At 41.9% G+C, this 25,527-nt stretch overlaps 1 protein-coding gene across 16 annotated transcripts in view; it reads left to right on the forward strand.

Moving 5' to 3' along the window:
* Positions 1-24,825, forward strand: part of KCNQ2 (potassium voltage-gated channel subfamily Q member 2) — a 123,951-nt gene extending 99,126 nt beyond the window's left edge. For 5 of the 16 annotated variants that reach the window (XM_073580882.1, XM_073580879.1, XM_073580883.1 and 2 more), the window contains 6 exons: positions 9,007-9,233; positions 15,028-15,136; positions 15,221-15,352; positions 18,676-18,783; positions 20,948-21,071; positions 21,519-24,825. In XM_073580882.1, the coding sequence (XP_073436983.1) occupies positions 9,007-9,233; positions 15,028-15,136; positions 15,221-15,352; positions 18,676-18,783; positions 20,948-21,071; positions 21,519-22,250 (1,432 nt within the window). In that variant the 3' untranslated portion in view covers positions 22,251-24,825. Of the gene's footprint in view, positions 1-9,006; positions 9,234-15,027; positions 15,137-15,220; positions 15,353-18,675; positions 18,784-20,947; positions 21,072-21,518 lie in introns of those variants that run through there. The other 11 variants (XM_073580881.1, XM_073580888.1, XM_073580885.1 and 8 more) reach the window with 7 other exon arrangements.
* Positions 24,826-25,527: the final 702 nt, after the last annotated feature.

Raw genomic sequence — 25,527 nt, forward strand, 5'->3', positions numbered from 1 at the left:
TGACCAGAAATGGCGGCGGCAGTGGCTTTTATAGTGCATCATGACATCATTTCAGCAGCCATTCACAGCCATGCCAATAGTTAACATGCCTACATGCCTAACAGGATGTGCCCACACTTCTGAGGATTCCCATTGGCTGAATCAAAGCGAGCGGGCTGATAGCATTATGGAACTTCCGATTCCGGTATCCGATATGAAAAAAGTATCGGAAGTCAGTATCGGAATTCCGATACAGCTAATATCGGCCGATACCCGATACTTGCGGTATCGGAAAGCTCAACACTAGTCATAAGTATTCAGACTGTTTGCTCAGTATTGAGTAGAAGCACCCTTTTGAGCTAGTACAGCTATGAGTCTTCTTGGGAATGATGCAACAAGTTTTTCACACCTGGATTTGGGGATCCGCTGCCATTCTTCCTTGCAGATCCTCTCCAGTTCCGTCAGGTTGGATGGTGAACGATGGTGGACAGCCATTTTCAGGTCTCTCCAGAGATGCGCAATTGGGCTTAGGTCAGGGCTCTGGCTGGGCCAGTCAACAATGGTCACAGAGTTGTTCTGAAGCCACTCCTTTGTTATTTTAGCTGTGTGCTTAGGGTCATTGTCTTGTTGGAAGGTGAACCTTCGGTCAAGTCTGAGGTCCAGAGCACTCTGGAAGTGGTTTTCATCCAGGATATCTCTGTACTTGGCTGCATTCATGTTTCCTTCAATTGCAACCAGTTGTCCTGTATATACAGTAGATGTCAGTGACAAATGGAATTAGTACAGTAGGTGTGCAAATTACTGTACATGTATTAATAAAAGATTATTTTTTGGAAAAAAATGACGTAGGCTCCCACGCAATTTTCGTAACCAGCAGAGGGAAAGCCGACGACTGGGGGCAGATGTTTATAGCCTGGGAAGGGGGTATTACCCATGGAGCGTTCCAGGCTATTAATATCAGCTCACAGCTGTATACTTAGCCTTTTCTGGCTATCAAAATAGGGGTCCCTCCTATAAATAATAACCAGCAAAGGCTATGCAGACAGCTGTGGGCTGAAATTAATAGCCTAGGAATGGGCCATGGATACTGCCCTCCCGGTTAAAAACTTGAGCTCTCAGCTGCCCCAGAAAAGGCGTATCTCTAAGATGCGCCAATTCCTGCACTTATCCTTGCTCTTCCCACTCGCCCTGTAGTGGGGGCAAGTGGGGTAATAATTGGGGGGGTTGATGTCACCTTTGTCTGGTGACATCAAGCCCTGAGGTTAGTAATGGAGAGAGGTCATTAAGACACCCCCATTACTATCCCTATAGTCACATTGTAAGAAAACACAGACACACAGAAAAAAGTCCTTTAATTCAAAGAAGGACACAGACTCCGTTAATAATCTACTTACGACCTTGCCTAATTCCACCAAAGACCTCGATCTCCTGTAATAAAAGTAATATAAAAAAACAACAACATACCATACCTGTCCCACGCCGTAATCCATGTCAGGGGGATGAACAGTTTTCAACCTGGACGGTGCCAAGATCCGAGCGTCCCGGTTGAAAACCACTGGTGAATGAGCTGCTGGGAGCGCAGCTTAAGTTACTAGTGGTGACGTCACTGAGGCTGCTCTCCCAGCCGGCCTGAACTGCGGTGACCTCTGGACCGTGGGAAAATGCCAGTGATGAGGTCACCGCAGTTCAAGCTCAGTGTCTACACAGCAGATCACCGTGAGACGTACCATGGCATCACACCTTTGCCGCGTCCCCGTGAGGTTCCAACTCTGCCCATTTTGGTGTAGCTGTGTGAAACTGGCATGAAAACACCAACAATTCCCAAATTTTTGTGCAAATTTTTCAACTTTTCAAAGCAATTAACACCAGAATTCTGGCGAAATTAGATGCTGGGCAGGTTCCTTTAAGATCAGCAAATTCGGGCAGTTTTAATCTAATATATATTGGGGTCTTAAAAAGATTGTCCGGATATATTTTTATTTAGATACATTTAAACAATAAATAATGAGAAAAATTTTAGATACCCATCAGTATTAGGATGTGTGCACACTCTGCGGATTCTGCTGCGGATTGATCCGCGCGGATTTTGCAAAATCCGCAGGTAAATCCGCAGGTCAAAAGACCTGCGGTTTATCTGCGGATTAGCCTGCGGTTTTGCCCTGCGGTTTATCACCTCTACAATGGAGGAGATGGTAAACCGCAGCGGAATCCGCAGAAAGAATTGACATGTCAATACTTTCTGCGGATTAGAAACCGCAGCAAATCCGCACGGAAAAATCTGCACCGTCTGCACTGCGGTTTCCATTTCCCATATGGTTTTATGGTACTGTACACAGCAGCAGAAACTGCTGCAGATCCGCAGGGCCAAAACCTCTGTGGATCCGCAGCAGAATCCGCAGCGTGTGCACACACTCTTAGGAACCTGCATTCCCCCATAATTATATAAAACATAGAAAATAGAAACGTTTGAGGATCCTTTATCTGATGCACTTTTCTGTTTTGTCTTCAATATTTCAAACTTAAAGAGGTTGTACCACAAACAAAGTGTATTTTAGTCAATAGATTTTGGAATAATAACTACGACAATTTTATGTGTTAAAAAAATGAGATAATCTTATAAATGTGCCCCTGCTGTGTTCTATATAATGGCTGTGTCCATCCTTGCAGAGCTGCTCCAGTTCATTGTCCACACATGTCTCAGCTCCTTATTGGGGGAGGTGGCTTAAATCACTTATGATAAGTGAGTATATAGACGAAACACCAGCCAACAGTAGAGCATCCTGAGGCCACTCATGTGTGGCGGCTTCTCATCCATGGAGGGGGCTCACTCACACTTTATCCCAAGAACAAAGTCATGAATGAAGAATGAGATCTAACATCCTCCAACAGCAACTTCTTCCAATGATCCAGGAGCAATTTGGGGATGACCAATGCTTTTGGCAGCAGGATGGAGACCATGTCACAAGGCAAAAGTCATTAACTAAGTGGCTCAGTGAACCAAACATTGGCATTTTGGTTCCATAGTCAGGAAACTCCCCAGATATCAATTCCACTGAGAACCTTTGATCAATTTTCAAAAAAGTGAGAGCACAAACAAAACCAAGAAATTGTGATTTTTTAAACTCCAAGCACTGAATAGAGAAGAATGGGCGGTCATCAGTCAGGATCTGGCTCCGAAGCCGATATCCAGCTGCCAAGGTGAAGGGCAGAAGTTTAAAAAAATGAGGGACAACACTGTAAATATTGAGTGTTTCCATAAATGTCATGTATTTGTCAATAAAAGTTTAATATGACTAAAAAATCTAAAAACACTGAAGCGGCAAACTGAGAACAAAAATGTGTCTCAAAACTTTTGGCTACGACTGTATAGTTTTCAGCATGGGGTAATATAGTATTTTATTCATTCTTTTACGTAGAGACTGTATTAGGCCGGGATCACACATGCGAGAAACATGGCCGAATCTCGCATGTTAATACCCAGCACTGCGGCTCCATGTATTACTATTCGGCTTCACGCTCCGATCCGATTTCCGGCGGCAGTGCCGGTATTAACATGCGAGACTCGGCCATGTTTCTCGCATGTGTGATCCCGGCCTTATAGTGGTTATTATTTATTTTTAAAGCACCATTGGTTCCATGGTACTGTACATGAGAAGAGGGTTTACATGTATAGGGTAAGTTCACACTGGGCATTTTTGCTGCTTTTTTTTCTACAGCAAAACCTGATTTCTTGGCAGGAAAGAAGCTGCGGCAAAAACCCAGGTTTAGGTGCATTTTGGGTGTGGATTTGGTGCGGTTTTGGTGTCTCTTTGTCCATGCTAATGTCCATGACTTTTCTGCAGAAAAACGCTGAAAATAATGATACCTGCATTTTTGCTGTGTTTTTGCAGCGTTTTTTTCAACACCCATTCAAGCCAATGGGTGAAAAATGCACTATGTCTAAAAAAAACAGCAAAGCACAAAATCCTGATGACATAAAAATCCAATGTGTGTACATGAGATTTCTGAAATCTCATAGGCTTTGCTGGTACTGTAAAAAGCAGCTGAATATTAGCATAACAAAACACAGAAAAAAACGCCCACTGTGAACATACCCATAAATTACAATGATCAAACAGTGGCAGACTGGTACAGAGGGGGAGAGGACCCTTCTCACTTGGATGTCTTACATATTCTTGTACATAGGGGGCAGTATTATAATAGTTATAATCTTGTACATAGGGACAGTATTATAGTAGTTATATTCTTGTACATAGGATCAGCATTATAGTAGTTATATTCTTGTACATAGAAGGCAGTATTATAGCAGTTATATTCTTGTACATAGAGGCAGTATTATAGTAGTTACATTCTTGTACATAGAGGCAGTATTATAGTAGTTACATTCTTGTACATAGGGGCACTATTATAGTAGTTATATTGCACATAGAGGCAGTGTTATAGTAGTTATATTCTTGTACATAGGGGCAGTATTATAGTAGTTATATTCTTGTACATAGAAGGCAGTATTATAGCAGTTATATTGTACATAGAGGCAGTATTTATAGTAGTTACATTCTTGTACATAGGGGGCAGTATTATAGTAGTTATAGTCTTGTACATAGGGGGCAGTATTACAGTGGTTATATTCTTGTACGTAGGGGGCAGTATTATAGTAGTTATATTCTTGTATATAGGGACAGTATTATAGTAGTTATATTCTTGTACATATGGGCAGTATTATATTAGTTATATTCTTGTACATAGAGGCAGTATTATGGTAGTTATATTCTTGCACATAGGGCAGTATTATAGTAGTTATATTCTTGTATATAGGGGCAGTATTATAGTAGTTATATTCTTGTACATAGGGGCAGTATTATAGTAGCTATATTCTTGTACATAGGGGGTAGTGTTATAGTAGTGATATTCTTGTACATAGAGGCAGTATTATAGTAGTTATATTCTTGTACATGGGGACAGTATTATAGTAGTTATATTCTTGTACATAGGGGCAGTATTATAGTAGTTATATTCTTGTACATAGGGGCAGTATTATAGTAGTTATATTCTTGTACATAGGGGCAGTATTATAGTAGTTATATTTTTGTACATAGGGGCAGTATTATAGTAGTTATATTGTTGTACATAGGGGGCAGTATTATAGTAGTTATATTTTTGTACATAGGGGCAGGATTATAGTAGTTGTATTCTTGTACATAGGGCAGTATTATAGTAGTTATATTCTTGAACATAGGGCAGTATTATAGTAGATATATTCTTGTACATAGGGGCACTATTATAGTAGTTATATTCTTGTACATAGGGGCAGTATTATAATAATTATATTCTTGTATATAGAGGGCAGTATTATAGTAGTTATATTCTTGTACATGGGGACAGTATTATAGTAGTTATATTCTTGTACATAGGGGCAGTATTTTAGTAGTTATATTCTTGTACATAGGGGGCAGTATTATAGTAGTTATATTCTTGTACATAGGGGCAGGATTATAGTAGTTATATTTTTGTACATAGGAGCAGGATTATAGTAGTTGTATTCTTGTACATAGGGAAGTATTATAGTAGATATATTCTTGTACATAGGGGCACTATTATAGTAGTTATATTCTTGTACATAGGGGCAGTATTATAATAATTATATTCTTGTATATAGAGGGCAGTATTATAGTAGTTATATTCTTGTACATGGGGACAGTATTATAGTAGTTATATTCTTGTACATAGGGGCAGTATTTTAGTAGTTATATTCTTGTACATAGGGGCAGTATTATAGTAGTTATATTCTTGTACATAGGGGCAGTATTATAGTAGTTATATTCTTGTACATAGGGGGCAGTATTATAGTAGTTATATTTTTGTACATAGGGGCAGGATTATAGTAGTTGTATTCTTGTACATAGGGCAGTATTATAGTAGTTATATTCTTTTACATAGGGCAGTATTATAGTAGATATATTCTTGTACATAGGGGTACTATTATAGTAGTTATATTCTTGTACATAGGGGCAGTATTATAATAATATTCTTGTATATAGAGGGCAGTATTATAGTAGTTATATTCTTGTATATAGGGGCAGTATTATAGTAGTTATATTCTTGTACATAGGGGGCAGTATTGTTGTTGTTATATTCTTGTACATAGGGGCAGTATTATAATAATTATATTCTTGTATATAGAGGGCAGTATTATAGTAATTAGTATTATACATAGGGGGCAGTTATATACAGAGAGCTTCAATTATAGTAGTTATGTTTTTAACTATAAGGAAGAGTGTTATATTCTTTTGTGTCGATGTAATTGGGAATTTTCCAGTATTCATTATTAGTGGAGAATACACTGATTTAGACTGATCACCTGCAGGCTAATTCAGACACATTGCCTGTTATTTAGGCTTGTTTCACACATCCGTTTTTTAGCTCAGTCGAAATCCGCCAAAATGGCGGAAAACGGATCCGTTGGCGGATTGAAACAAACGGGTGAGAGAGAAGAATTTTTTTCAGCCGCCAGAACCGAGTTTAGGGTTAATTTTCCGGCTGAGTCAATTCCTCCGGGCATGCGCACTGTAAAATGCGTATCCGGCCGGCCAAAAAAAACGTTTCACTGTCCATCCGGGCAAGTCGGCGGACGCCAAAGTTTTGGCGGATCCGTATAAAAACGGATGACCATCCGTCAAGATCCGCCGGTAATGCAACTCAATGGGAAAAAACGGATCCGCCAAGAAAAATGGCTGATCCGTTTTTTTTTAGCAAAATGGCAGATTTTGACTGATGGTGACAGACGGATATGTGAAAGAGGCCTTACCTTCATGCATCAGCTAATTATTTAATCCCTCCTACACAATCCTTCACTCCCGCCCTCCTCATCCCACCATTGTGTCTTGTATTCCATGTGTCTTGCGTTGTCTGCTTACAGCACCTTCCTGTCTCCATTACGCTTTGCCTATATCAGACACTTACCGTATTTGCTATCTGCATGAAAATACAATCTTAGGCTACTTTCACACTTGCTTTGTTTTGCAGCACATTTTTCCCGCAAAAAAACGCATGGAAAAAACGCATACAAACGCATACAAATGCTGCGTTTTTTTCAAGCATTTTTATGAGCATGCATGAAAAAACCGCAGCGTTTTTATGCGTTTTTAGTGCGTTTTTCCCGCGTTTGCGTTTTTTTCCACAATTAGTTGGCCCCTCACACTAACCCAAACCATGACTTTACTAACCCTAACCCTTAACCAAACCATACCCTAACCCTGACCCTAACCCTGACCCTAACCCTTAACCAAACCATACTAACCCTAACCCTTAACCAAACCCTACTAACCCTAACCCTAAACCCTAACTAACCCTAAACCCTAACCCTTAATCAAACCATACTAACCCTAACCCTGACCCTAACCCTAAACCCCCTTAACTAACCCTAACTCTAACCCAAACCCCTAATTTCCATTGTCTAACCAATGGTCAACAAAAAAACGCATGCGTAAAAAAACGCATACATGAGCATGCCAATGCGCACATATGCGCACCCATAGACTTATAATGGGTGTCTTGCTGTAAAAAAACGTTTTTTGAGGCAAGTCGGACGCCCAAAAAATGCAACAGGATGCATTTTGTGTGCCCGAGCGCACACCACAAAAACCGCATGCGCGTAAAAACGCATACAAACGCATGTGTATGCGCACATAAGCGCATCCCATGCAAAATATAGGGGGGAAAAGCGCATGGGTTTTTTAGCGCTAAAATACAGCGCAAAAAAACGCAAGTGTGAAACCAGCCTTATATGTGATTTTTCCATGATACATTGTTTCAGTCATCAAAACAATGAATGCATAAATATTGGATGTTCTAATACTCCACAAGTATTGGAACGCTCCTTGTATAGGCTTGAAGGCCAGCCTTGCACTTTAAATGTACCCCATTTTAGCCTTTACTTTTAAAGGGAATTTGACCACTTTACATTTGTTAACGATCAGTTGACTTTAGAACATCGGTCTACAACCCAAAATGCAATCATCCTGCATATCCTGAAAGACGGATACTGGATAGACACAGTTTGAAGTCAACAACTTTGATAATTCGTATGTTATCAGTCTAAAAGGGCAGATGTCTGTCCTTTTCAAGTGCCAATATAACAAGTCATTCACCTTCATAATCAGTCACCTGTAATACTTCTAGCAGATGTAGTCATTTATAGTGAATCTGTCAGCAGGTTTGTACTATGTAATCTGACAGCATTATGATGTAGGGGCAGAGACCCTGATTCCAGTGATGTAACACTTAGGTTATTGGGTGCAGCAGTTGATAGAATCAGTTTTCTCTGCTGTAGATCTAGCAGAGCTCGGAATGTTGAGCCCTATAGAACCCCGCCCACACCACTAATTGGCAGCTTTTTGTGTACACTGTGCATAGGCAGCAAGGTGCTAATCCGTGCTGGGGGCAGGGTTGTACTAAGAGGAACCATACAGCTTTTCATGGAGTGATAATCTCTTGCTGATAAAACACTGATTGTATTGAAGCAGTAAAACACATTCCAGTAAGTGAGACATCGCTGGAATCAGGGTCTTTGTCCCTACACCATGCTGCGCTCAGATTAAGCCTGATGACAGATTCTCTACCCTATATAAGGATAATGCGGTCACATAAAACTGATGTAGAGTTCTCCTTATATGACATACCTTTGGATGTCCATATCACTGCCTAAGTCACTGCTTGGCCCAACATGGTGGCTTCTACAATAAACAGAGGATCATCTGGATGTATTCCTATTGGTATAAGAAGATTTACTTTTTAGTGATGGAGCCATTTACAAGCTGAGATTAAAAAAACGTTACGGATGTATTCTCAGTTGGCGTTGGTCAAAGAAGTTCTGCTGGGCTTTGTAGTGCCAAATGTTTCATTTCACTGGTCTAGGAGGTTTAAAGAAGGTCTTACATTGCTCATCCATATATTTCTTTTGCGTCCTACTAATGTTTCTGTACAAGATATTTTCTGGATTCTTGGTCAGCGTCTTTATTTTGTGTCCAGCAGCCAGAAAGTGAGCTTGAAGGAGAGGGTATTTTCTAGCCCCAGAAATGTTGCTGCAAAAGGAAAAGGTTCCCCTCAATCTCAAGGGGTGCGTCGTTCCCCCAGTGCTGACCAAAGCATGGAGGAGAGTCCAAGCAAGGTGCCCAAGAGCTGGAGCTTTGGAGATCGAGGACGGACTAGACAGGCGTTCCGCATCAAGGGATCAGCATCACGGCAGAACTCTGAAGGTGGGGTTACTTATGGACCTGATGTTATCCAGAACCATGGGGCTAATAAAAATACTTCCAGCTTCTCAATGGTCTAGGGTAGTAAAGAGTGCAATGCCATTTTAACTAGTGGCCTGTAGCCCTGGTCGTTTGTGTAAAGAGTAAAATAAAAATAAAAAATATTAATTTTTCATATCAAAATCTGTATAAAAAATTGAAATCTTACAATTTTCACACTGGCCACTGGGGCTATTTTAGACATTTTTCAGGAGTCTCATTATCATCACTGGCAGGATTGTAATGAAAGGTAACCTCTCTATTCATTGCAATAGGTGATGTCACAGTTGCCCCTGCTCCCACTCCTTTCCAAATAACCTTTGCACATGCTCATTAGATGCTTCAAAACAAAGGATAGAGTCTAGGTGAGAGTATTGCTGATGGTTGTTAGAGACTAGAATAACCCCAGTTTCAAAAATGGGAAGATTTCTAATCCTTTTTTTTTAATATGCTTGATTATATTATGAAAAGTAAAAGAATAAAATACCCACATTTTTTAAAACATTCATGCATTATAAAAACGGATTTAAACATCAAATCATTGCTGATGACCCATTCCCTTTAAGGCTTGAGGTTGACTTTGTGGATAATGTAAAAATTAATACTGATACGGTATCTCTGGTAGTCTAGAGCAGAGAAAGATTTAATACACACTTTCCTGGTAGTTAGTGATAGTGAAGGGATAAATCTATGTTTCTCCTGAGGTATAGGATAATGTAGGACTTAAAGGGGTTGCCCACTTCTCGGACAACTCTTTCTGAATCCCTATGTTTCCCCCCTGAGTAAAATAATGACACCTATACTCACTTCCGGAGCCGGTGTTGATAGGCATTGGCTCACCCGGTTCTTGCGTGCCATTATATCACGTGATCCCTGTGGCCAATCAGTGCTGGCTTCACTCTCCTCTCCTATAGACGTAATTCACAACTGGGAGAAAGGACAGACAGCTTTAGTGTTGTTCGGCATTGGCTCTCCCGGTGCTTGCGTGACATTATGTCACGTAATCCCTGTGGCCAGTCAGCGCTGGCTTCACTCTCCTCTCCTATAAACGTAATTGACATCTCGGGGAAGGGACTGGGCAGCTTCAGCTATCACTTCCTCTGGCTGTCAATCATTTGATTTGCCTGATTGCGTGGAGAGTGAATCCAGCACTGATTGGCCACAAGAATCGCATGACACAACAATGTCACCCTGTGAATACTAGTGTCGGCATCAGAGGTGAGTATAGGTGTTATTATTTTACTGGGTGGAAACCTAGTGATTCAGAAGGGGTTGTCTAATCAGTGCACAAACCCTTCCAAAGAGGTTGTCTGGTCACACATATTAATGACCCATCCATAGCAGATCAGTTTGGATCTGACACCCGACACCGATCAACTGTTATGATCTGCGGCCGCTACTGGATGTGAACAATTTGAACTGAGCTGATATAGGAGCTCTTCTGCAGCACCCGGCAGTAGCCCCTACACGTTGAATGGAGATGAAAGTCTTTACATCCAGCATCTGCAAAGAGCAAATACCAGCTGATTGGTGTCAGACCCCCACCGATCTCATATTGACGACCTCTCCTATGTTGCCTAGAATAGTACAGTTACTGATCCTTGAGTCTCTGATGGTCCTCTAGGGTAAAACAGGGGTTAATGTCTGCCTCCATGTTGACTCTGAATATTTGTTTCTAAGGTTAATTTTTTTTTTATGATATAATTTATAAAAAAAAAATAAATAAATGACATACGGTAACTAATATAAATGGCCATGCACTGTAATTTGGCAACTGTAGATGTAGGCAATTTAGCCCACTGATGTTTTATAGTATAATTATTATAATTATTATAGTCAGGAAAATAAGTGTTTGATACACTGCTGATTTTGCAAGTTTTCCCACCTACAAAGAATGGAGAGGACTGTAATTTTTATGGTAGGTACACTTCAACTGTGAGAGACAGAATCTAAAAATAAAAAAAAAACAGAAAATCACATTGTATGATTTTTACATAATTAATTTGCATTTTATTGCATGAAATAAGTACTTGATACAATAGAAAAACAGAAACCTTAGTTTGCAATTACAGAGGTCAGACGTTTCCTGTAATTTTTGACCAAGTTTGCACGCACTGCAGCAGGGATTTTGGCCCCCTCCTCCATACAGATCTTCTCCAGATCTTTCAGGTTTCGGGCTGTCGCTGGGCAACATTGAGTTTCAGCTCCCTCCAAAGATTTTCTATTGGTTCTATTGGGTTCAGGTCTGGAGACTGGCTAGGCCACTCCAGGACCTTGAATATAAAGAGTACCAGCACCAAATCAAAACACAATTCACGTATATAAATTCAAAAGTACATAGCAAAGGAACGGAGAAAAACGAGTTTACCATATACCATGAAAAGTACGTATTTATTAGTCCAAAAAATTCCTCAATTACATAAATACTAAAATGTACAACATATTAATTCATTTTAATATTTATGTAATTGAGGAATTTTTTTGGACTAATAAATACGTACTTTTCATGGTATATGCTAAACTCGTTTTTCTCCGTTCCTTTGCAGGACCTTGCAATGCTTCTTATGGAGCCACTTCTTAGTTGCCCACATGGGCGTACCCAGGATCAAAACTTGGGGGTTAGGGAGCAAGCCATGGTCGTGCAGGTTGTAAAATTTTAGAAAGAAAAAGGTGAATGAAACTGCTCCATACAGTATAATGAGCCGCATGCCTGTATATATATCATCACCAGCGCACTAAGCCCAGCACCTGTATATACATCATCACCAACCCCAGCCCACTAAGCCCAGCACCTGTATATACATCATCACCCACCCCAGCCCCAGCCCACTGAGCCCAGCACCACCTGTATATATATCACCAGGTCCAGCCCACTGAGCCCAGCACCACCTGTATATATATCACCAGGTCCAGCCCACTGAGCCCAGCACCACCTGTATATACATCATCACCAACCCCAGCCCACTAAGCCCAGCACCTGTATATACATCATCACCCACCCCAGCCCCAGCCCACTGAGCCCAGCACCACCTGTATATATATCACCAGCCCCAGCCCACTGAGCCCAGCACCACCTGTATATACATCATCACCAGATTCAACCCCAGCCCAATGAGCCCAGCACCACCTGTATATACATCATCACCAGCCCCAGCCCACTAAGCCCAGCACCTGTATATACATCATCACCAACCCCAGCCCACTGAGCCCAGCACCACCTGTATATATCATCACCAGCCGCAGCCCAATGAGACCAGCACCACTTGTATATTTATCATCACCAGGTCCAGCCCCAGCCCACTGAGCCCAGCACCACCTGTATATACATCATCACCAGATCCAACCCCAGCCCACTGAGACTGGCCTACCGCCTCAACACATTAACCTAACTATTCCTGTGTTCCCACATGCTTTATGCATCTATTAGCCCTCTGTGTCTGTACTGTTACACACTTAACATTATGGCTGGTCCGAACAATGAAGGCAACTGTTACCACCACCTTTCGTGTCTCCCCTTTTTCCTCATAGATTGTAAGCTTGCGAGCAGGGCCCTCATTCCTCTTGGTATCTGTTATGATCTATGTGATTATTGTTATGCTGTAATGTCTATCATCTGTACAAGTCCCATCTGAAATGTAAAGTGCTGCGGAATATGTCGGCGCTATAGAAATAAAATTATTATTAATATTATTATCAGCAGGTCCAGCCCCAGTCCACTGAGCACAGCACCACGTGTATATATATCATCACCAGGTCAAGTCCGCTGAGCCGAGCACCACCTGTATATACATCAGCGCAGCCACAGCCAGCCCCTGTATATACATCAGCCCAGCCACAGCCAGCCCTAAGCCCCTGTATATAAATCAGCCACAGCCAGCCCCTGTATATACATCAGCTCAGCCACAGCCAGCCTCTGTATATACATCAGCTCAGCCACAGCCAGCCTCTGTATATACATCAGCATAGCCACAGCCAGCCCCTGTATATAAATCAGCCCAGTCACAGCCGGTCCCTGTATATACATCAGCCCAGCAACAGCCAGCCCCTGTATAAACATCAGCCCAGCCAGCCCCTGTGTAAACATCAGTACAGCCAGCCCCTGTATACACATCAGTCCTTCCAGCACTAACTCACCCAGACCCGGCGTGACATCACTGACAGAATAGAATAACAGCGATTGCCTCAGGAGTGCGGGTATTAGGAGCTCCTCCGGATGCCTGACCTGATACTTTCAGCGGCCGCTGCAGCCAGGGGCGGGAGACAGGGAGAGCAGAGCGTTCTCCGCCCACAATGAACGCCCAGTCGTTCAACGTCAGGCGCTCCTATCTCCTATGTGCAGGGCACCCGGCCACTGACACACTGATGCTTGCGCGAGATTGAGCACCTGTAAAGCTGCCATGCCCGAAGATTTAAAGGGCCAGCGGCAGGAAAAACAGGTGGCCTCATCATGATAGTTGTGCGCCCCTGCTTCTGGGGGGGGAGCTGCCCTCCTGCCCCTTGGTGGGTACACCCATGGTTGCCATGGCTGTGTGTTTCAGGTAATTGTCATGCTGGAAGACCTAGCCACGACCCATCTTCAATGCTCTACTGAGAGAAGGAGATTGTAAGCCAAAATCTCACGATACATGACTCCATCCATCCTCAATACAGTGCAGTCATCGTGTCACTTTTGCAGAAAAGCACCACCAAAATATGATGTTTCCTTAACCATTCTTCATGGTTGTGAAGGTTTTTTTGGAGTTGTACTCATCATTCTTCTTGCAAACATGGCGAATGGAGTTGATACCAAAAAGTTCTATTTTCGTCTCATCTGACCACATGACCTTCTCCCATGCCACCTCCTGATCATCTAGATGGTCATTGGCGAACTTCAAATGGACCTGGACATGTGCTGGCGTGAGCTGGCGGACCTTGCGTGCCCTGCAGGATTTCAAGCCATGACGCTATAGTGTGTTACTAACAGTTGTTTGTGATTCCAGCTCTCTTCAGGTCATTGATCAGGTCCTCCCATGTAGTTCTGGGCTGATTCCTGACCTTTCTCAGAATCATCCTTACCCCATAAGGCGAGATCTTTCATGGAGACCCAGACCAAGGTAGATTGACAGTCATCTTGTGTTTCTTCCCATTTTCTAATAATTGTGCCAACAGTTGTTGCCTTCTCACCAAGCTGCTTGCCTATTGTCCTGAAGCCCATCCCAGCCTTGTGGAGGTATACAATTTTGACCCTGGTGTCCTTGGACAGCTGTTTGGTCTTGGCCATGATGGAGAGGATGGCGTGTGATTGATTATGTGGACAGGTGTCTTTTATACAGGTATCAAGTTCAAACAGGTGCAATTAATACAGATAATGAATGCAGAGTAGGAGGGCTTCTTAAAGACTAACTAACAGGCCTGTGAGAGCGAGAATTATTGCTGGTTGGTAAGTTATCAAATACTTATACTTATTTCATGCAATAAAATTCAATTTAGTTATTTAAAAATCATAAAATGTGATTTTCAGGTTTTTATTTTTAGATTCTGTCTCACAGTACCTACGATAAAAATTACATACCTCTCCATTCTTTGTAAGTGGGAAAACTTTCAAAATCTGCATTGTATCAAATACTAATTTTCCCCACTGTTTTTCCTCCCATCTCTCTTCTTCCTTTGTTCTTGGTTATGTGACCTACTCTTATATTTGTAGTAATCTTTAAAAACAAAAAAAAGATCTCCTTCACTTTGCTTAAATAATGTGATTCATGGAGGGTTCTCCACCCAGCAGCCAGCCTCCCTGGTGAGGAGATTCCTGAGGACAACCGAAGCTGCAACTGTGAGTTTCTCGCTGAAGACCTTACTCCTGGTCTCAAGGCTTCAATTCGAGCTGTGTGGTAAGTCTTCCAAATTTCACCGATTCATCCACAACGAGGAACTAGATTGTTCAATGACTGACCTATTTACTGTTATTTCTTTAGCGTAATGAAATTTATGGTATCAAAGCGGAAATTCAAGGAAAGTCTCCGACCCTATGACGTGATGGATGTGATAGAACAGTACTCAGCTGGACATCTCGACATGCTTGCACGTATCAAAAATCTGCAATCCAGGCAAGGAATCTTCTCAACTTCTCTTCCTGCCATATACACACAATAATATACACATTTATGAGCAGATCCTTCAACTACTACAGAATCTGAACTCAATAATATGTAAAATGTGGGTAGCCATGTAGAGAATACGGACTACACCACTATATTAATCCCTCAGTTATAGGATTTATATATATTACATTAAATGACCCAAAAGATTGTAGAACTTGTATGTAGAAATGTTAATATCATTGTCGGATTACGGTTCACATTGTCTGATGTGTATCCATGCAACCCAGAGTGTACTCGAGTGGTGAAATATGGCTGGCGCATAGCTGCTTCACGCTCCTTATTGGTTTAGTTGACCACAGATGTGATCACCTCTGATAAAAGCGCTGAGTATCAGTAGCTTGCTGAACTTAAATAGCTATATGAATCATAAGGAGGAAAATTGGACACGTTAGGCTGAGATCATGAAGGTGGCTTCAAGGAAAACAGGATCATGAAGAATTAATCAGGGCTAAGTCCCATGATATAGGGAGGACATATTGTAAAATTAGCCCGTCTAAACCCATGTATTGATATAGGGGTCTTGGCTCCTTTAAATATCACGCTAGCACACTGTACCTTTTACTGCAACAGTGCCTGAGAAAATAACTTTTAGTGCATTTGCAAGTGAGGGAGCCTCGGTGTTAGGAGTCAGATTTCTGCGTTTACTCATCAGGGATCCAGATCCTCACATTCTGCACTCTCCTCCTATTTTTCCACTGCAGAGGAGATTGCAGAGGAGATTGCCTTGCAGCACATCTCTCCTGAGGCTAAGTCCTTCTGTCCTCTTACTGGGCATGCTCATGGGACGATCTCCCATTGGAGATCGGGAGTCATGTGCTCAGGTCCCGCTCCAGTTCTCATTGGTCCATCTCAGAGATTTGGAAGCGTGCAGAAGGTCCCGGCTGCTATAAAAGGCGTGCATGGCTGTTCTGCCATGCGCTAGTATAGACTTACTTGCTACTGTGTGTATGAGGACGGATGTATGATTCTGGTGACTGACTCATTTGAAACCCCTTCCCTTTGATATTACGCAAGTGGTTAGGGACTGAGTTAGAATCAGCGCCAGCGCTCCTTTGCTGCAACATCCACAGCTGCTAGCGTCCGACATTGCGCTTGCGCCTTGCCTTTGTCGTTTAGCAGCAGTGTCCACACCGCGCTGCAGTAGCAGCCTCCTTTGCGTTCGCAGTTGCAACGCCGCGGACACGGTAGGTCTAGACGGATATAGTGCCGCCGTCTTGGGCTACTTCTGTGACCGTATACCGTGTGTGCGTTTTTTACTGAGTACTGTGACTACAACAGGCTCAGTCATTTGTGTTTGTACTTTTTGGCATCTCTGTGAGTTAACTGAGATTGCTCTGCGCACCTGGGTGAAGATTAACCCTGTGTGCATTTTCACCATATTGCTCCTGCCACCACTTACCAGCGGTTATTTCACCTACTGCAAGGTGGACCCCGAGCGGCGAACGCACTTTATTATTTTTATTTAGTGCGTTCCGCCGTTCCTAACACTCGGTGCACCTTCATAATTTTGCATGTTGAGTGCTTTCCCCACTCCTTATAATTAGCGCTCACATCCCCGAGTGTGCTCTGCCTAAAGTCAACCGGCATGTGTGCGCACTGGCACTGCCTGAGCCTTACCTCACAGATACTGTCGCCATGTACATAGTGTGATTGGACCTGTTCTCCGTCCTGGTTCTTCTCCGCTGACAGTTCCGGTTGTGTCAATGTAGCAAGCAGAGAGGAGCCAAGGAGGAGGACTTGCTCGGCCACTGTATGCGCTTGTGACCGGGCACAGGCATTGTCTGTGCACACGCACAACGTCGCTCTGGGAAGCGAACGCTATCAATCAGAGGCAGATGAAGCCCCCAAAATGAAAAATGAGGGGGCGTAATGGTAAAGTTCTTGGCTTTACCAAGGTTACCCTCTCATTTTCATGCAAATTATGTTATTTTCTCAGTCACTGTACCAGTAACAGCTACAGTGCTAGTATGGTTTCTATGGTGGTCAAGCCCTCTATATTATTATCTAGATCAGGGTTCCCCAACTCCAGTCCTCAAGGCCCACCAACAGGTCATGTTTTCAGGATTTCCTTTGTATTGCACAGGTGAAGCAATTATCACCTGAGCAGTACAAAGGAAATCCTGAAAACATGATCTGTTGGTGGGCCTTGAGGACTAGAGTTGGGGAACCCTGATCTAGATGGTCTAAAATCCATTTAGAGTGACATACTCACCGTAGAACACAGTTGTTGCTTAGGTTGACACTTGAGAGTAAAAATAGGTGGATTTCATCCATAGGTGCTTGTGACCATGGAGGTGCCTACCATATTAGTACCTTCAGTCTTGAGATTTAATTGTGTTTTCTGATCAAGAATGAAACTTATTTTTATAAACATTTGACCTTCCAAATGGGTTGCACTTGTGAAAATGTAAAATCCATTAAAAGTAACATGTAAAACGTTTAGTCTAGCTGACAACTTTTTGACTGTCACCAGGAGTGCAAGGTTTTCAACCAATGTGAAGCAGATAGTAGGTAGAGAACTTAGTATATTTCCATGTTGGACAACCAAACTGTTCATATCATTGTTTAGAGTGTGCCCAGTTATTAATATTATTTGGACAGCTTTCTCTTAGCCTAAAGTCTCCATCCATGATTCCTCAGTTTGCCACCTAATGCGAGATCCACAAAAAGTAGATAAAATATATTCCTTGTTTTTGACAATCAGAAGAAAAGTTGACTTGACTTTTGTCTCAGGGTATTTAATTTATCTTCTATTTTAGCCAAGTTTGAGATTATGTTATGGAAGGTCATTAACAATACTTCTAGAAGATAACGTCACCTCCTGCTTAGTTTGGTCACGATTGGCAGTAGCCTTTGATAAATTCCAGTTTCACCACCAATTACACTCTGACCTGCATACGTATGATGACTACTCCCGTGACCAGTTGTATGTCTTGTCATATTTTGTATTTTTTTTCACTCCTCCATCATGACGCACAAACCCTCTCTATACTTTCACACTGTGTCTGTCACCTTGAACCATAGGAATATATGTTGATCTATATCCAGTATTCCAACCAGGATATTGCTACATATATACATGCAAATATATTCCAGCCATCCTAGACTTTGACTGGTGGTTTTGCAGCAACCTACACATTGACATAGCTGAATTCAGCCCAGTGGAATATATTTCCAATTTATTGAAAAATTTTCCCTTTTGAATTTTTCCCAACGTTGCTTCATTATGCATTTTTGCTGGTGTTTTGTTTTTCTATTTACTTTGCCAGGATAGATATGATTGTGGGTCCCCCACCCCCTTCAACACCCCGGCATAAGAAGTACCCTACCAAAGGATCAGTGCATTCTACCAAAGAATCTCCCTTGTACTCTCCTAGGTTAGGATTCACCAAAATGCCTCTTTGTATGGACTGCTTTCATTTTTTATTTCCTTTCTTGAAGGCGAACCTCTTCCAGTCCATGGTTTGTGATGGCATGTAGATGCTGGGAAAACCTAGGGGAATTAGACAAGAAATTTCATGTAGGATTTAAGGAACCACCTCCATCTTTCTTATGAGGTCATTAGCTTTTATGGACACACATAAGTTCAAAACTGCCCAAATCCACAATAATATAAGACCTTAATATAAGTTTGTGTATTTTAGTGATGACCTGATAAGTACCGTATTTCTAGAGAATAATAATCAGGAAGCTCCAGAATTGTCAGTGACCTTGAAAACTTGGTGTATGGTCAATGGCGTGATTCCTTTTAAAGGAACACTAAACCTAACTTCTATCTACCCTACTAAATGGTATCAAATGAGGTCTACTTTGGGTTTAATGCTCCCGAGATATAGGTTTTATAGCTTGAACACCATTTGAAATAGAGGATTTTGTAGGATGAGATCTAGGTTAGCATAGTGCTCAATGGCTAGGGAGAACCAAAGTTGTCAAGGTAACCCATGCAGAAGGTAAGTGTCCATCACATAAATGGGTGAAAGGGGTTTGCTGGTATCATTTATTCTTTTTTTTGAGCTGCAACGAGGTTGAGAAGACAAACATCCTCCTTTGTTTTATCTGTTGCTAGTCTTTCTTTTCTGCTCTGGGTTCTACCTTGTTATTTGCATGCACGCATGTGTTCTAATGGAGCATGACAAAGATGGCATCGTGGCTGAAAATGAGCAGCATTTTTATGTTTCTATTAATGTATTTTTTTTCTAAATAAATTATCTTGAGATCCCACCAAAGATTAGGTTTTTAGAAGGGAGGAGTAGATGTTGAGGGTGTGTAATCATAGGCATCTTCTCTGGTTATGATAACCCCTTTCTATACGCTGTTATTTATTAGAGGGGGTCTCCCTGCTCAGGATATCATCTTTTAAGCCACAGATGAGAGCCATGTCCACAAAAGCTCTCAAAAATTGTAGGTTTCTTATGGATAACATGGATTTTCAATTATTACATTGGCCATCTTCTGAGCAACTCTTCAAAGTAGAGCGCAATAACTTGGCACTAGGTGAGAACTTAAGAGCCAACCTGACCACTGATAAGACTGTCAATGGTGGCACAATTAAAGTAGAGAGCAGCAAGATCTTTCCAACCAAATAATTGGGGTTTATAAAAGTTCTCAGCTCATGCAAGACTGATCTCAAGTACTGACAGCTTACTCTCTGTACATTTAGGACAACCCCACTGTTGTAAACTGGCAATTCAAGCTGTTGGTGAAAATTTCCAGCAGTCTTCATTTGGATGACATACTTTGTGAGCCAAAGTCATGTATAATTTAGCATATCCAAAGCATTACCTAGATGTATTCTATCCAAAATCATGGGACCCAGTTGTTAAAGAAAAAATAAAATGTGCCTGGATCCCTGGCAGTTGTTGTAGGCTGTCGCTTTCTGCCTTGCAGTATCCTGGCCTCTTCATCTTCTCTGCTGTTACTGTGTTTGTCTGTGTCCTCTCCATCCTTGCCCCTGCCACCCTCATTTAATGCACGTGTCCCCATCACATATCATGGCGGCTGGTGGGAGCCACTCAGCATTCAAGTGTGATATAGGCATAATGATCAGTACAAAGAGAATGGGTGGGAGGATATCGGTAGATGTTGCACCCCAGATCAGCTTTTGGAAGGGTTATACAAGAGCGGATGTTCACTCATTTCACTGACATTTCCACCTCATTGCCCCTAAAATTTCCAAGATGGACATATAGGGGCTCAAAAAAATACAATATAATTGTTGGAAGAGCGCAAAATTAATCTTCTACCATAAAAAGGCCAAAGTAATGAATTAACTCTACTGGAAATGTGAATATTGCACTCTTGTAGGACTTTTCACTTGTGCCTGGGACTTATTTTTGGTTTTCTTAGGTTAATGGCTTCCATTCGGTACTAAAAAAAAAAAATGACACCATTAGATGCTAAAATTGCTTCTAATGTAGACTGTGCAATGGTTCTAGAACTAGTTTGATTCTAAATTGCTTAGTGGAATAGTAAGAAATGAATTCTGCGGTGACATTTGACTAACCTTTGGGCCTTCTTGGGTATATTTTGTGTTTCTGGTAGAGTGGACCAGATTGTCGGAAGAGGAGGTTCCATTAATGAGAAGGATAGGACTAAGGGAGCAACCGAACCTGAGATTCCTGAAGACCCAAGTATGATGGGTCGTTTAGGCAAAGTGGAAAAACAGGTAAGTAAATTGACAACAGGTATGTGAGAAATTTTACAATGTTATATTTAGCTTTTGTTTATTTAGGTTTCATATCGAACCTTAAAACATCAGACTGAACCTTAGGCTGTGTGCACACGCTGCGGATTAGGTGCGGATTCATCCGCGCGGATTTTGTAAAATCCGCAGGTGAAACCACAGGTCAAAATACCTGCGGTTTTACCTGCGGATTGCTCTGCGGTTTTGCCCTGCGGTTTTTCATCTCCTCAATGGAGGAGATGGTAAACCGCAGCAGAATCCGCAGAAAGAATTGGCATGTCAATTCTTTCTGCGGATTGAAAACCGCAGATAATCCGCGCGGAAAATTCCGCACCGTCTGCATTGCGGTTTTTGATTCCCATAGGGAATCATGGTACTGTACACCGCAGCAAAAACTGATGATTGTGGTAACCATTATGGTCTTTTTAGGTGCTGTCAATGGAGAAGAAACTTGACTTTTTGGTCAACATCTACATGCAAAGAATGGGCATCCCACCATCTGAAACAGAGGCTTACTTCGGTACCAAAGACCGTGAGCCTGCTCCTCCATATCACAGTCCAGAGGATAGTCGGGATCCTGTAGAAAGAAACACCTGCATCACTAAAATTATTCGATCCACAAGCTCTATGGGTCAAAAAAACTATTGTGCTCCTCCTACACAGGGTACAACTACAACTTATTGCCCTCCATCTACATCATGGCAACAGCAGCAACAGCCGCCAAGCCACCGCCATAGCCATGGTTCTTCGCCAGTTGGTGATCCTAATTCCATGGTAAGGATTCCTCCTCCCCCATCACATGAGCGCTCACTTTCTGCATTTGGAGGAAGCAGGATGGGGACAGGCGAAGAGGGATCTGCCAAACAACGAGACACAGCAGCCTTGAGAGATAGTGACACCTCCATATCAATACCTTCAGTGGATCATGAAGAGTTAGAGCGTTCCTTCAGTGGCTTTAGCATTTCTCAGTCCAAGGAGAACCTAGATGTTTTGAACAATGGGGCAGTGGCGGGTCCTGGTCCCAGCAACAAAGTTCGTCCTTACATTGCAGAAGGAGAGTCAGACACAGACTCAGATCTCTGCACACCCTGTGGACCACCCCCCAGGTCAGCCACCGGTGAAGGACCATATGGTGATATGGGATGGCCCACTAGCAAATAAACGGTTGCCTAGGAATCTTTTGGTCTTGTATAGATATTGGCAACCAGCAATTCATGTAATGCGCCCAGAATAAAGGACCTCCACATCTATATCTTCCTCCGAAGGTGCAACCACATCAATGAATTTAGTAGCAAATTTGGGAAAGAAATTTTTGATGACAACAACTTCTGTTAGGCTTCCTCTAACTGCAGATTAGACTTGGTTGAACAGCCCAGTACTCTGGGGCAGGCACCCTGTTACCTTATGTGTCTGTTTGACATAGTTGAATGTTAGATTCATTGGCCATTTGCCACTAGCTGTTGGGTTTGCAGATCAGTTAGCACTGGTTGTTCTGACGAGGTTCATCATCTCTTCACAAATGTTGGACGTTGGGACATCTTTGTAAGCCCCCTGGGTTACTTATAGACGTTTTTTTTACTCATGCATCTTCTTCACTGTGCAGTGTTTTTATAGAACATTACAAATCTAGTCCATCTATTTTCACAGTCTGCCATTACAAGTGTCTCCTTCACTTGGAGAGTTTTATAGACCTCATGTTTTCAACACCAGTGTATATAGCTGTACATGATATTTAAGACACCCCTCCAGACTTTTCTTCAGATGTACAGTAATGGAACAATGATCAATTAATAGATCTTTGTTTACCATGTATAGGTTAACGTAATTATGGATAGAGACCTATAATCTTCATTGGTCTCTCATGCACGTTGCAATGAAAAGTCTACATCATAGACCCCTCTGACATCTTATTTATCCCCAGATTTCTTAATTTATCTTTCTGCATGTACCAAAAAGTGTGTCCCTTTTCTTATCTCCGTAATCAAACTGTTTGACAATAAAGCTGCCAACCAACAGGTCAGACAACAGAACTTTCTAATGAGTTCCATCCAGTTTACAGACATTGATGTCTCATCTGGTGCTGTTGATAGTTATATTAGGTCGGATATTGAAATTTCCACCACCTCCTGCATGAAAAGGGCTATATTTAACCAGTACAGCCCCCAATGACCCTAACTAATGTAAATATATGTACAATTGCGATGCCTTACACTTTTCTGTGGTCTAGAGGGCGCTAGTGAGTTTATACTTTTGAAATTCTGATATTATAATCTCTTAACCCACCCAACCACAGTATCTCAAATGCAAACCTGTTTTTTCCTAACGAGGGCTCATTATAGAGATATGCAAGCAATCTGTGTATGTTTTGGTTTTAGCAACTCATGGTGAGCCACAATCTGGTAATGATGACCTGAAATCATGGTGTGCCATCCTATCTATGTACTGATATTGAGGTGACAACCAACCGTAAATTGGTTCATGCCGCTCTTAGGTGAATTTAGCGTCAGTGGCGTTCCGTCCAGGCAACATATAGTATACAAAGAATAGGCTAATTTAAAGGGAATTTCCATCTTCAGCATTTGTTCATTTCTTGTGCGGTTTCCCAAGGCTTCTACATAGCGCCTATCAAGACATAGCAATTGGTTAAAATTTGGAAGGCCATGGATAGAAGAAAGTTAGAGCCGTGTCTAAACTGGAGATTCCTTGTAGGTAGAAGTCTTCTTAAAAGACTATTTAATCTTGCGAATGTTCAGGTCTGACCTAAACAAAAGAAGTTCTTCCTAAATGCTATTGTTGAGTTGATGAAGAAGTTAAAGATTTCTCGTAAGGGGGCCAAAAGTGTGATGTTTTTTGTAAATATGACTGTTTTCTAGAGATAATTGAATCCACTTTCTTTCCACACTTGTTGCTGTGGTCCTAACCATACATAAAGAACATTGTAGAATGGTTCTGTAATGTGGTTGCACCTTTCAAGGTCGTTCGGGAGGAAGAACTTTTTATGACTCTTAAGGAGCCTTCCACTTTTTAAGCTCAGGAAGGGTTTTGTTGGGTAAGAGAACGCATTTTATGCTCTTGTTTCTCTGGAATTTGGACTGTCGGGGGCAGCTGGGAGAAAAATTATTGTTCTTTTTATATCGGGACTCCCAGGCTCCTTTCACCAGCCACCACTGATGCGGCTGTCCGGACCAACTACTGGCATGTAGGCTTGACCTGGATTGATTTGCATTTCTGCCTTGGCTTTTTGTTGCACTTGTTTTCTTCCAAAGAAACTTTTTACATATTTGCCTTTTTTTTCTTCCTTAATCTCAGTTCTGTACTGGGCCAGTCGCTAGACCTGTGTATATGGTCCACTCTGGGTTTAGTAAGGGCAGGGAGCCGCATTAGCTTCACCACACTGCCTGCATCTTGGGTTTTCTGCATCTTGTGCATGGCTGTATTTTTGCGATTTTCTGCAGTCTGCAAGAGATGGCTCAGTGCTGCGCTCCCCTTTATGTTATGCATTGTGAGTAATCGGCCTTAACCCTACAACTGCCAGAAATGCATGCAACATCTACACAGCTCCTTGCAAGCTACAATGGCAGGGAAGTGGGTTAAAGGCAGGAGAAAATCATTAAGTAAAAGACCCCTTTTGCAGACAGAGTGCAGCTGCTCATTGCTGTGCAATTTGCTGCAAGGTTCCTTTTGTGCAAAAGGATTGTATCCTCTTAACGAATAAATTGAATTCCTTACTTATGAATTTCCATGGCTGACTCTGGTTGAATCATGTGATCTCATCATTCACTCTAAAATCGCCAGCTCACTGAGATGTCAGATTACAGCTGCCTATAAAGGAGGAGGTGGGTTGAGCAGAGTGAAAGAGTTGCAGCTTCTAGTGTTTTAGCTCATCTCCATGCTGGAGTCACAGCTATACTGCTTAGTGTAAAAATCACTCATGTCTGTATGTACTGTGTATGGGAGATATCATAGGAGCTAGTCTCTTCTCACTAGCTCAATGAAAACTGAAAACTAGATATGGAGCCTGTAAAGGTAAAACTGATATGTTCAGGACACGTGTTTTTATTGGCCAGAAATGGTGTTATTCCTTGTGTACACACATATGACAGTTTATTAAAGAGTCAGTAATATCGCATATTTTATCCTCTATAAGATTTTGATAGAATGAATATCCTAATCGAAACTACAGTTACATTTTGATAACTTATAGATGTCTCACCATTGGGTCCAGCATCGATCAACAGAACAAGGCACTTTGATTGCTGTTAGAATGGAGCAGCATTGAGCATGTCCATCCGCCCTTTCATTTATTCACTATGGGGCTGCTGGAAAGCTCAGCACTCTGCAGTTCCATAGGGAATGAACGGAGTGGTGGTTGAGCTTGCACACTTCTGACCATTCTAACAGGGTTAGAACTGCCCCTTTCTGCCAATTGGTGAAGGTC

The sequence above is a fragment of the Dendrobates tinctorius genome, unplaced genomic scaffold (assembly GCF_039654945.1).
Source record: "Dendrobates tinctorius isolate UK_male_01 unplaced genomic scaffold, ASM3965494v1 ptg000065l, whole genome shotgun sequence".
In the NCBI taxonomy this organism is placed as follows: Eukaryota; Metazoa; Chordata; class Amphibia; order Anura; family Dendrobatidae; genus Dendrobates; species Dendrobates tinctorius.